Source organism: Psammomys obesus, unplaced genomic scaffold (genome assembly GCF_907164565.1).
Source record: "Psammomys obesus unplaced genomic scaffold, mPsaObe1.curated_primary_1811, whole genome shotgun sequence".
Lineage (NCBI taxonomy): Eukaryota > Metazoa > Chordata > Mammalia > Rodentia > Muridae > Psammomys > Psammomys obesus.
In genome coordinates, this window is record NW_026585895.1 from 51,064,751 (window position 1) to 51,078,140 (window position 13,390).

At 52.0% G+C, this 13,390-nt stretch overlaps 1 protein-coding gene across 1 annotated transcript in view; it reads right to left on the reverse strand.

Moving 5' to 3' along the window:
• Positions 1–2,872: 2,872 nt before the first annotated feature.
• Rapgef1 (Rap guanine nucleotide exchange factor 1) overlaps positions 2,873–13,390 on the reverse strand; it is a 114,291-nt gene continuing 103,773 nt past the window's right edge. The window contains exons 18-27 of the mRNA XM_055600073.1: positions 10,844–10,932; positions 8,698–8,786; positions 7,789–7,974; positions 7,270–7,354; positions 7,043–7,137; positions 6,007–6,085; positions 5,801–5,902; positions 5,221–5,318; positions 4,457–4,585; positions 2,873–3,874 (exon numbers count right to left, since the gene is read on the reverse strand). Of these exons, the coding sequence (XP_055456048.1) occupies positions 3,724–3,874; positions 4,457–4,585; positions 5,221–5,318; positions 5,801–5,902; positions 6,007–6,085; positions 7,043–7,137; positions 7,270–7,354; positions 7,789–7,974; positions 8,698–8,786; positions 10,844–10,932 (1,103 nt within the window). The 3' untranslated portion in view covers positions 2,873–3,723. The remainder of the gene's footprint in view (positions 3,875–4,456; positions 4,586–5,220; positions 5,319–5,800; positions 5,903–6,006; positions 6,086–7,042; positions 7,138–7,269; positions 7,355–7,788; positions 7,975–8,697; positions 8,787–10,843; positions 10,933–13,390) is intronic.

Sequence of the window (13,390 nt, forward strand, 5' to 3'; positions counted from 1 at the left end):
TTTTTTTTTTTTTTTTTTTTTTTTTTTTTTTTTTTTTTTTTCTTATAAAAGAAAACATTTAATTGGGGCTTGCTTACAGTAAGAGTTTTAGTACATTATCATCATGGCTGAAAGCATGGTGGCACACAGGCAGACACAGTGCTGGAGAAGGAGATGAGAGTTCTACATCAGTATGGGTAGACAATCTAGCACATTTCAATAGCATCCCTGTTGTTGTTTTTTTAAATGACAGTATTAGAGCTAAAAGTCTTGCTATTTTGTCTTTTTAAAGCCCACATCGTCTGGCTGAAATTCATGTTCACATGATGTTATAATCCATGTATTTTATTGTCTTCTTTTCAGGAATTAATCCCAGGTGTGTTTTTCTTGTTTTATTGCATGGGCTAGAACTGTAAGCACTGTAACACTGAATAGAAGTGTGGATGGTAAATTGCCTTTTTCACCTTTGTAAAAAGACTAAAAAAATTTATCAAGTGCTGTACCCCTAGTTTTTTAAGCGCACAACACACACACACACACCCGCCCCCCCATCATAATTTGGACCTGACTGGAAAGTTACGAAATGTATTCTATTGCTATGATAACTATATTGACTTTTAATCCAGTTTGTTTGTTTTTTGTTTTTTTTTTTTTTTGGGGACAAAGTCTCACTGCAGCCCAGAGATCATAAAGATCTACCTACCTGCTTCTGCCTTTCAAGGGCTGGGATTAAAGATGTGCACCACCAGCCACGTCTGGCTCAGACTTCCTTTTTTAGGTTTTTGTGCATGTGTTTTGTCTGCACGCACATGAACAACCTGCACGCCTTGTGCTGGAGTAAGTCAGAAGAGGGCACTGGGTCTCCTGGAGCTGCAGTTTCGGATGGCTGTTAGACACCGCATAGGTGCTGGGTGTCCAGGTCCCCTGCAAGGGCAGCCAGTGTTCTTTTTTAATTTTTAAAAAAAAATTTGAGACAGGGTTTCTCTGTGTAGTTTTGAACTCACTCTAGACCAGGCTAACCTTGAACTCAGAGATCCACCTGCCTTAGCCTCCCAGAGTGCTGGGAATACAGGTGTGTGCCACTGCCCCTGGCTCAGCCAGTGCTCTTAACTGCTGAGCAGCCTCTCCAGCCCCTTTTCAGGTGCTGGCTGTGAGCTGTCCCCCCCTGGGGGGGGGGGGCACTTCATTCCTAGGGTCTGAGGACATTTCATGGCTGTCTTCCTCAGCACTTGTATTCGGAAAGTCACAGGAATGAATGACATGCAGAAGCCACTGTGAAGGCAGTAGCTTCAAAGCCTGGTGCTTGAATCCTACCCTGGATGGCTCTTCTCGGAGGGTAGGTAAGGTAGCATAACTCTTGGGTGTGTCTGGTGCTTGTGTATTTATTTTTTTTCTCATGTGAAAGTGTGTGTAGGTCAGAGGACCAATTGCAGGAGTCAGTTCTCTCCCAAAGTCTACCAGAGCCCCGAGACCCCACCTTAGCCTTCCAGCTGTCACAAACAGACTGGCACAGAGAGCCTGGACACAGACATGGCATCAGACAGGCTTCTGTCTGTTTATTTTTCTTTTATATAAAAGTTGCGCGCTTGTAGGAAGATGCACTGTCAGACAGGTTAGTGGGGGTTTATATTACAGTGTCACACTGGGAGACGTGGGGCAGGTGTCTTGGTTCTAGGGTCAGCCAGATGTGGCATCTGCTTGCCCTAGCCTTGGCCAGACCATACCTGCAGGTAAGGCCAACTCAACTGTCCATGCTGCTGAGTATGTCTACAAAGACTGATTCTCACAGCTCCCCCAGACTCCAACCCCCAAGAAACAGACACGTGGAAGCCAGGCTGCAGTGAGCATTGGGCTCAGCTGCAGCCAGAGGCAGGTGACTGTGGAAGCCTGTTGGCTAATAAGTTAAACCCATACATCGCACTTCGAGGTCCCCAGACTCCAGAGTTGCCCTGGCCTTTTGCCTAGCCTGCCAAAGGCCCAGGATTGCAGGAGGGCCCAGCTCTTCTGGGTCTGGAAGGTGAGCCTTCCTTTCCGCCCAGCTCATGCTTGGGAGCCTGCTCTGTCTGCTGCAGCACCAGTAGGCTAGGCCTGACTGTTGGCCTGTGCTATGGAGGAGGCTGGGAGGAGGGGCCTGTATGCACACTGCTCCCCACTCAACACAGCAGCACTCAGAGCTGGTGAAGGACAGGAAGCAGGAGGCAAAGACTGAAATGAAAGGACCTGCAAAAAGGGAACAAACCAAAGACCCACACTACTCGGCTCACAAGCCTGACTCCACATACACGCCTTAAACAATTCATGGGCGGCTGCTGCCAGAGGGGAGCCGGCCAAGGGGCTGTCCACAGATGTCCCCTCTCTATTTACAGCACAAATAAACAGGAGGGGGCGGGGAAAAGAGCCCATAGTTTCTTTTTGATAAAAGATGCTAAAAGACCCAGGAAGGGTTCAGAGTGACCCGGCCAGCAGCTCTTGCTCTTTCCTTCTGCTGTGATAACTGGGTTGAGGAAGCACAGAGATCTTGGTATCTACTTGACCAAGCCCCATGGCCAGAAGAAATGGGTGCTTGTCCATGCAGCACTGAACTGCAGCATGGGGCAGGGCCAGCAGCACCTCTGGATTCTGACCTGCACCTGTCAACTAGCCCAAAGTGGTGGGCATGGAGCCACAGCCAGGGAGACCCCAACACCGAGCCCTGAACAGATTGTCAACCTCAGCAGCAGTGGGTGGCTCTACACCAAGGGAAGAGGCCCTCTGCCTTGGAGTCAGGAGGATCCTGGAGGCCCTCCCATCCTAGGCCTGCTCTGCCTCTTGGGTATAACAGATATTCCCAGGCAGCAAAAAGGGACTAGGAGCCTGCTGGCTGCTAGGGGTTGGGCAAAGTAGGAGGGAAGCATATAGGCCTGGAAGGGACAGGAGGCGGCATTTAAGGCACACAGCAAGCACGGAGGGGCTGCTTGCCTCTCCCCAGGTCACTAAAGATTCTCACTCTGATCCATTCACAAGCACAGCTTTGGCCCAGATCAGCACGAATTTTCCCTTCTGCCTCTGCTTCCTGATCCCCAGAGTACCAATGATGTGGGCTGGGGCTAGACCAGTGGTGGGGGAACATGACGGAAGATGCTTCTGGAGGCCAGCACGGTCCAGCAGGTGGTCTTAGTGGGCCGGGCATGGCAGGACAAGTCTGGAGCCAATACTGTGAGGAGGGCCAGCTCTGTGGCTGTTGCCTAGTACCCATCATACTTTCTGGGCTGGGTCTAAATGCCTCATCCTCCATGTTTAAATGGCAAAAGATTCCTGCCATGGCCCTTTTCTATCTTCTGCTTCCCATCTCTTCTGACTCCAGGCACACTGGAGGACAGCCCACCCAAGGGACCTGGGGCCTCTATTCTTATGTCACTTAAGAAGCCTAGGGTGGCTTTGGGAGGGGTCAAGCCCGCCATTCCCCTGGTCTGCTGCCTGGATCTCTGCTGCTCTCCAACTGGAGGGGACAGTAGAGAACAGGAGGCAGCAGACAGAAAACAGGAAACAAAACCAGACCAGGGGCCACCAGTGCACAAGCCAGTCCTGAGGCCTGCCGGTCAGCTCGTTGTGAACCCTGGGGCTTTAGCACCAGGGGGGAGGCAGGAATCCGGCCAGTAGGCTTGGGCGCTGCCACACAGCCAAGCCATGGAAGGACAGGCTCTGAGGCTGGGACGCTCCAGGTCCTCTCCTGGCTGCTCGAGCGTTCTCATAGCCAGCCTGCTCCTAGGTCTTCTCTTCGCGGTCTGTTTTCCGCCTTGTTATGTTCCTGGGTTTGATCTTCAGAGAGAGTTCCCATAGGGCCTCCTCGGCAAGGTGGTCACTGAAGTCGTTGAAGAAGTTTATGATGTCGTCGTTTCTCCGGATTTCATAGTGCCTGGTGGGAAAGGGACAGTCAGTGAGTCCAGGGCTAGCCGAACAGCCAGACCAGAACCTCACAGGGTACAACCCAGACCACCGTGGGCCCTCACGATCAACCGCCTGCTAGGGTCACTGCTACTAACCCAATAGGGGACAACAGTGCTATGCAGCAGGACAGTGTAAGCAGCCCACTACGAGCCCCGGGCCTCCCACACCATTACCGCAGCTCCTCAGGAGAAGGCTGCACAGACCCATCTAGCACATGGTCCACTCAGGTTATCCTGACTGGGCTGTGATGTCCAAGTCTGCCCTTCCACACTAGAACCAGGTAGGTCAGATTGTCAGCTTCCTTCTTAAGGCCTGGAGAGTACCTGCTTCCTGACTTGTAATTGGAGGATAAGCTGGCTGCCACCATAGGGCCAGGGCCAGGCCAGGGACCAGACAAAGAGCTGAGAGCCCTTTATGTGGATTTCCCCATGCTGTCCTGATAAAAGCCAGGGGAGCAGAGACTAAACTCTACCCCACAGAGCAGGCTCTTTGCCCTCTTGGTCATGCCCCTCCCTGCAGCGGGGCCAGGCTGGTACCAGGCAGAACTTACACCTGCTGGAAGCATCGCATACTGTCCAAGATGTTGAACTGTTGCCACCTCTTGGAGAAGTTCACTTTCCCATCAATATAGTCTGGGTTTCCCAGGTGAACGAAGGTCAGGTCCTGCAGGATCAGGCCTCTGAGGGATGAAGGCAGAAGTCAGTTACTGTATTGGGAACAGACTCAGGAGGCAGTTGTTTTGCTATGAGCTGGCTTTGCCACTAGAATCTGATGACAACTTTGGTCCATGACAAGCAGCTGCTGAACCTTAGAGTAAGCCAGAGCAGATTTAGGTGTTCTTCCAACCCACATGAAACCTTGCTGCCTCACTCTGGGTCAGAGGCCCCTGTGGATCCCTTAAGAACCAGCTCAGCACTTGTAAATCCTGGCTATGGAGGACTGAGGCTGACCTAGCTATAGGGGTGGACAGGGTAGTGGTTGCAAATGTCAAACTGTTAACTGAACAGTCAAACAGACTACAATCGAAACTGGGATCTGGACGGATGCTCAGAGGTTAAGAGAGCTTACTGTCTTTGCAGAAGACTTGGGTTTGGTTCCCAACACCACACGGCTACTCATAACTACCTGTAACTCGAGTTCCAGAATACCCCATGCCCTCTTCTGACCTCTGTGAGCTTCTGTACACACATGGTACATACATAGATACCCAGGCGTGCACACGTGCACGTGGACACATGCTTAATATGAAAACAAAAAACCTCCACTAAAACGGGGATGTCTGTACTATCAGGTGTGGGAGGGGAGATAACTCACAGGTACGGGATACATGGGGGTTCAACCTCTGAGAGGGCAGCCCGGTAGGCTCGGAAGGAGGATGAGCTGTCAATCAATGTGCAGTACTCAGCCAGGCCCTGTAAGATAGAGGTGGGTTATTGATAAGTGATAATGCCAGGTACTTATAACATGCCAGACTCAGGCCCTGCTGACACCTCTTAACAGTGTCAGTTAAACCTCTGTGGTAGAGAGCCTCAGGCCTGTTTGTGGGAAATGCCCTTGTGCACTCACGTATGAGTACGTGTTCTCAGAGAGAACCCTTTCTTGGCCTCACTTGTCCTTTCATCTAGCACTCACCTGCCCACCAGTCCTAACGCAGTGCCTAGCCCAGAAAGGCCATTTTGGACGGAAGGGCTGGATTTAGCAGGCGAAGCTGAAGCCCTGACACAGGGAGCATTAACAATCCCACAACCGATCACGAAAGCCCTACAACCTGCTGACTGGAGAGACTAGACACATGGGATCTGAAGTACATCACACAGAGGTGAGTGTCGGATGTGGATCCATGCCTGGTCTTGCTCAGGTCCACTCCAGCCTGCCCAGACTTCCCATCACCCACCTCTGAGGTCTGCCTCTGCCACTCCAGTCTGCGGATGGGTGCCGAGTCCAGCGCTGAGAGGATGGCCAGGTAGGAGTTGAAGTTGTTCAGCTTGCGCAGGTGCTGCACAGAGAGGCGGTGCTGAGGAAAGGGGTAGGGCAGTGCAGGGCTGGAGGCGCTAGCGTCCGCAGGCAGGGTGGGGAGAGCTATGGGCATTGAGCAGTTACCTTCATGATCTTGATGAACTTGAGGAGCAGCCTCTCCCGGTCTTGGGCCTTTTCCTGCAGCATGATGATGGACCGTACCCTGCAGGAAAGGGCCAGAGAAGCAACAGCTGAGCTGACCATATGCTCAGTGGCCCTGGTCGATGAAATACATGTGATCCCCGTGCCAGCTGGCTACAAGTTCTTATCCATCTGGAGCCTGAAGCCCAAGCATGACCCTGGCCCCTAATCTCGGGGTCATGTCAGAAATCATGACTCCAAAGGGTACTGTGTACTTCCAGCCTGCCTGGGGCTTCTGGCAGCTCACAACAGCATCCAGGTAAGGCTCAGGAGGCTAGGTAGCTCCTATCTGCCCTAGAAGCCAGTACACTCAGACTGGAATGGTGGCCACTGCTGAGGGGAGGGCACTTCCCATGCAGGGGAGAAGCAAGGCCTCCATGAAGCAATGAGACCATTCCCTGGGGTCACAGCAGGCAGGTGGGACAGGGACGATGAGGTAGGAGGCGGTGGCACCTAGTCACATCTTGAAAAGAAAAAATGACCGGGTGATAGATGTACACACCCTGACAGCTTTTATTTTGCTTTAAAAATTCAGAGATAAGCTGGGTTGGTGGCCCACACCTTTAATCCCAGCACACAGGAGGCAGAGGCAGATGGATCTCTGAGTTCAAGACCTGGTCTAAAGAGAAAGTTCCAGGACAGCCAGGACTATGTAGAGAGGAGGGGAGGAGAGTTCCTGTGTCCCTCAGGAACAAATCAAAGCCTTAACACTCCATTTCTTTGCTAAGTAGCTGGTCTGTATCAGGCAGTCAGATGCTCTAGCCCTGGTGGCTTATAGCAGCTGCAGAGAGTGGCACGCCTCCCTGAACTGTAGTCTATGGTGCTACCCCAACCAGCTCTGCCTTCTCTGTTGCCCATAGTCAAGGCTAGTGCCCAAGGTTCTGGAAAGATCCGAGGACTGACCATTCAACCTCTTTGCCAAGGAAGTTTGGGCTGCCCCTGACCAAACCACCTGAGAAGTGCTATGGCTCCTTCTCACCAATAGGACATGTTGTTGAAGTGCTCCGTGAACTGGGTCAGGTTGGGGCTCTTCTCTTCATTCTGCTCTTTGGCCCAAAGCAAAACTTCAGGAATCTGGGTGGAAACAGAGCAGACCATATTGCAGTCTCCGAGACCCCTGGTCTGGGGGTGGGGCTCTCCTTCGTGACAGCCAGCAGCAGTTTCTAGGCAGAGCTGCCTCCCCTCGCAGGGCCACTCAGTGCATACCTCTATCTTATAGAAAAGTTCAGCATCCAGCAGTGTCAGCTGCTCTGCAATCTCGTGGCTGTGAAAATCATGCAAGGTCCCTGGCCTGGAATACAGAATGGTGAGAAGTATGGTTGGGGACAGTGCTGTAGCTTTAGCTCCATGGGCTCTTCTGGGCCATAGGGCTACACTCAGGGTAACTGGCTCCCTACACACACCACCTGACACCCCACCACCAGCCGGCAGAGAGAAACTTTTTCCAGGCTTTTAGAAGTAAGGATGACACGAGGTGTATGTGGGGGAGGCATGAGTATTGGGGAATCCAGAGCTGAGCACAGCCCAGAGCACGTTCGTCTCCTGTGTATGCAGCTCCATTTGTTTTTCTGGCAATCTGTGAGGCTTTGCTCCACAGGGATCAAGGGAGAGACCAGCCATGGGAGCCCAGGATCTGTCCATGAGGCACCTCATCACAGGGCTATGGGGAAAGGCAGCTGCTGTACTTAGTCTGACCTGCACTGTGGGCTGATACTGGCTCCTCACCTGGCTGCAACACCCCTGGCTGCCAAAGGCTGGTCGGAATGGGCACACCTGAGCAGCTTCTTCTGGTCCACCTTGTCCAGAATGTTCTTCCGAAGTACTCTGGCCAGGCTGAGCTCTCCACTGCACACTAGGCGGAAGACTAGCTCCATCAGCAGCTTCAGGATCTCTTCTGTCAGCTCCACCAGGCTAAGGGCCAAGAGCACTAGGTGAAAGGCAGGCCAGGACCCCAGTTGGGGATGCCATTCACTCACTGTCTCCACAGCACTGGGAGTGGCCTTTCTGCAATAGGTCCTGACAACTCACTCAATATACTTGCTGCTTTCTGCCTTGGGGAAGTTTCTGTTCTAACCCTGGGGTGATGAGATGTCAGACAGGAGCCTCATCTCCACTGAGCTCCTCCATCCCTGACCTTCACATCATAGAGCCAGCACACAAGAGTAAGAAGCCATTGGAGGGCAAGGGTTCAGAGGTGCTACCCCCAGAACAGGCCAGCCAGTTATGCCTGGAAAAGGTAGGAGCCACAGACTGTGGCTGTGGCGAGCCTGTGAAGATGCAGCCTCCTCCACATGTCGGCCTCCATCTGGCCCCACTATGCTGATGGGTGTGTCTTACTGTGAACTAAGATAACAGTCCCAGATAAGGCAGGGGCTCACCCTACAAGGAACTCCAGAGCTAACCCCACCCCCCACCCCATCTGTCGTGTCTGTTACTCTCTGAGCTGGGATGAAGCAATGGGCAGCACTCTGTTCTGTGCTGGGGCACGTACCCCCATGGTGGGTGGAATGTAATGGTTGCGGATCCAGGTGAGGAAGCCTGTACTACCCCTATGGCCTGCTAGAGGCCTGCTGCAATGCACACAGGCTTGAGCATTTGCCACCCACTCCTGGGACCATGGGGCAAGGCACTTACCAGAGCTCATCCACTACTCGCACCAGCACAAAGAACGTGTTCTTGCTGACTCGCTTTTTGAACGTATCAGCAAAGGGAGAGAACTTCTCATATGTGAAGTGTGGATTAAGGTCCATAAGGCAGGGACTGCACAGAATGCTAACTTTGAGACCCCCCTCCCATCAGCCATTTATGGTGCTGAGAACCCTGTGAGTGAAGGCTTATTAGCTTATGGAAGCAAAGGCCCGGTCTATGTGCAGTGGGGATGTTCAAAGCCAGAATCGAGCTCTGGCCACTGGCTCCAGAAGCTGCTCCTGAATGCTGAACCGAGGACCAACTCTGGCATCCTCTGTCTGTCTGTGTGTTGGACCCGAGTGCTGACATACTGAGGGTCATGGTGTTGGGCCTCAGGTGCAGGGAGCAGGTCCCTATCTAGACACCCTCAAAGACCCAGGGCCTGGAAAGTGAACAAACCCAAAAGGCTTCTCTCTACATCCTACTGGCTTCCATCTGGAGATCACATCGTCAGTCATGTAGCCACAATGGCATGGATGATCCTGGGAGCTCGAGCCTTGGAAAGCCAGGCTGGTCCTTCTTTCTGGAGACAGCAGACTCTACAGGTGTCCCCCACTTCATGATAGCCCTCGCACCTGACTCATGACCGCTGAAGCCGGGGTCTGCTTTGGAGACGGTGGCTTCCTGCTGCTGCCCTGTCCCCATCAGCTCTTCACGCTCTCCCTTACTCCTCAATGATCCTTGACCTGGGTTTTGCCACTCAAGGGCAGCCACCCCATACGGATGGTCTACCTGGCCCCCAACAAAGTGCTCCCCACGTCTTGAGGAGGAAATGCCTCCAGGAACTTGCTGGCTGAGGCTAAGTGGGGAAGGGCTGAGAAACAGGGGGGCAGTAGAGGTTGGAGGTGGGAATATGCAGTTACCCATTCTCACTGGTGTAACAGATACAAAAATGGTCTCACAGACAAGTGGGAACCCATGAGCAAACGCATGTCAGTTTGACATGTTTGTGGTAGACGCAGCTTACAGTCTTTTGTTAGGCCAGGCTCTAGCAGGTGCTTAGAGTCCATAGATGGGAAATGTGCACACCTCTTCTGACAGAACAGGGCGGTTAGTTAGGGTCAGACTGAGGAGAGGAGGTACGGAGGAGCCCCTGAGAGGGTTCAGGGCGTACAGGAAGGTGGAGAGCTGCCCCAGTGACAGCAACTGTCCAGCAGATGGCAGTCACAGGCTATGTGGCTGGGAGATGGCCTAGTTGCTGTGGTTCCCAGGCAGGCCCAATACAGAGAAAGAGGAACAGGCAGACTTCTTCCAAAGACACAGGGAGTAGCAATCCCCAAGGGTCCTGGGCTGGGGCAAAGCCTAGCTGTGGTGGAGCTGTTTGCTACCTGGCTAAGGCCAGTAAGGGCCAGGTCTGCCTCGAAGCCACTGAGTTTTCTTCTCTCTTTCTCTCCCCTGAGTTTTCTTCTTTCTTTCTCATACCCCCCCCCCCCTTCTGTTTTTCTGTGTAGTTCCAACTGTCCTGGAACTCACTCTGTAGACCAGGCTAGCCTCAAACTTTGAGATCCGCCTGCCTCTGAGTGCTGGAATCAAAGGTATGTACCACCATGCCTGGATGAGTTTTCTTCTCTTTAGCCTGGTCCTCTCTTCAGTCCACTGGTCCCCACTGGCTGGACACCCAGGGTTCAGTGTGGAGAACCTACAGAAAGGTCTCAGCAGGGCCACCCACCTCCTTCTTTCTCTCAACATTTCTCAGTCTTTTTTTTTTTTTTTTTTTTCTCTTCAGAATTACCCAGTGGTCTCACCCACCCCCAGAGTGCAACAGCATTCTGTCCCATGCCCTCCATGGCATTTCATTTTCCTCAACCATTTTTTTTTTTTGTTTGTTTGTTTTTGAGTCAGGGCCAGGTTGGTTAGAGTGGGAACTGGGCTCCCAATGCAAAGGTGAAAGAGCTACCCCGGGTCTTGAGGGGGCAGTGTCTCCACGAACAGGCTGGCAGCAGCTAACCCGCAAAGGGCTGAGAACCTGAGGGCTGGTGGGACTATGCAAGTTAGTTACTTCAACATGCCTAGCCTTAGGCTCCTCAATGACATCGTTAGAAATGGTGTAAAAGAAATAAAAATGATCTCAGGGGCTACAAGCCTGGGAAGGATATCGGTACTGCAGCTTCTTGATGAGCTCCTCTGGGCTGATGAAGGTCCTGTAGGTGGTCAGGAAGGCTTCACAGTACAGCACTAGGTCTGCAGAGACACAAAGAAGCCATTTAGGTAGAGCCCAGGGTGTGGGCTATGGCTTGCAGCATGGGTAGAATGCTAAGTCCTCTCTGAGATCAGGCCAGGGAGAACAAGGTAGGGTCCTGTCTCCTGCATCCTTCATCTCATAGGCACTTGCTACTAATGATGGGCTGCTTGGGAACCAGACAGTGGGAGAGTCTGAGGCCCAGCGTAGGAATCAAACTTCAGTAACTTTTGTGCTGGTAAGGGGCAGAGGCCTGGGCACACAGGCTCTGGACTATACCACCTCTGGGTTAGCATAGATGCTGCCCTAAGGCCTAATGGTTCAATGGCTCCTCACCGCTATGGGCAAAGATAATAGTCCAAACTTGCCAGCATGCTCTCACAGTGGTAGTACTTTTAGATGACAAGGTCCAGTAACTAAAAAATCTGGGGAAATTCCATTCTAAGTCCTAAGGGGATGCTGAAGTGGCTGTGTGCTGGAAGGCTCAGCAGGCAGCTTGCTGCCCATAAAGGGCAAGGGCAGCTGTGAGGCCCAAAGCTCCAGAGGCTGGAGGCCTTAGGTGGGTAGCACCCACCCCTTCCAAACAGAAAGGTTATTGCCAGCCAAGGACTCCTGCCTCTCCAAAGACCTAGAGCCCTGTTGATTGCTATGACTTGTTTTCCCCATGCATTTAGATATTAAAATAGGATGCCATGTGAGACCAAGTGGGCTAGCCCAGGGATAGCTATGTTCACCACACTGGACCTGGAAAAGCCCAATGGATGGCTGGGTGCATACAGTACTATTGAACTTCACTTTCTGGGCACAGACCAGCTTCCCCGACCTTCTTTCATACCTCCCCATTTGCTGGGTGGAGGAGCTTCAAGGATAGGAGTGGCACTTCATGCCATTACACTGTGGCCAGGAGTATCTGCTTGCTCTCACATCTGGGCTGCATGGGGCCTGGTCCCTGTGTTGTGCTCAGCCTCATAGTTGTTCTCTAATTGACTAACTCACTGTTCTGTTGGGACTTTCTAGAAAAGTGCCAGGCAAGAAAGCAGAAATGGGGCCAATATGTACATCTATCTCTGGAAGAATGGGTACAAATACACCAAGGACCACTGCCAAGAGCCAATGGCTAGTGTGCTGGTTAACACCAGGGCCATAGTCCACAGGCTGGAAGTTAAAAAAAAAACTCATGTGTAAAACAAAGAGTAGTTCAGACTTGCCAGGCGTTGGTGGCACACGCCTTTAACACAGTACTTGGAAGGCAGAGGCAGGCAGATCTCTGTGAGTTCAAGGCTAGCCTGGTCTACATAATGAGTTCTAGGACAGTCAGCACTGTACAGAGAAACCCTGTCTCAGGGGTGGCTGTGCTGTGTCATGCTGGACATAGACAAGGCCTACCGGCACTAGAGCTCTTAGCATCAGCTGACTATAGGCTCTGGGCTACGGTAGCACCTGCTTCTGGGTAGGAGTTGGAGCCAAACTCTACAGTGTTCACAGGACTGTCCTGGTTAAGGTCCTTTTCTCTCCCATGGCCTTCAGAAGACTAGACGCTTGGAGGCCAAGCCTAGCACATAGGTCCCAAAGAAGGGACAGGATCTGAACTTGGGCCCAACACCATCCCCAACCTGGCCCTGACCCATAGTTCTCACAGTGTTACGGGAGAGAAGAACCATGTGATAAGTGTGCTCTCCTTCTTGCTTACTTGTCTAATTGGCCTAGCCCTGCTTGTCATGACAGCCCCAGACATACAAGTCATAAAGACTCCCAGGGCCTTTGAGACACTCATATACCACTGGTGCAGAAAGCCACCGTCCTGAAGAACTTTGCCATCTGCCATGGGCACTTTGTCCACTGTGGTATGGCTCACAGCCTCTGTTTTAAGTAAGGCTCTCAGGTGAAACCAATTGTGGTTCTGTAGGAACCCAAAATACTATTGGGACTTCAGTTCATGTTTCCTTTCGACAAACCTAGTGGGAAGACCAGAAGGCTTTTGGGCTCCCTGTCAGAGTGCCCTTTGGCCTGGCTACAGCTGGCAGAACAGGAGAGTTAGCATTACATGACCAGGCTAGAAGCCAGCTCACATCCTTCACTAGGTGAAAATGGCTACTTTGCCAGGATATCCTGAGGTGCCAATGAACCACCAACCTCCAACAGGTCAGGGAACCAAGGCCCTAGAGGAAAGAGCTATCCTGTGGCTGTGAGGCTATGGTAGGCTTTGGACTAAGTCTCTGAGACTGCCCTTCTGTTCTGGCTGGAAGAAATGAATGAAGAAACACTGGAGATCAACAGTGGCTGAAATGAAGGTATCTCAGGTTAAAGTTTTCCTTTTCAGTTTCTGCCAGGCAAACAGTTTTTGTACTATTCTCTTAATTCAGAAGTGTCCAGAACTATTCTGTGTATTTACTTTGGGTCCTGGTCACTTAAAACACACACACACACACACACACACACACACACACACACACACACACA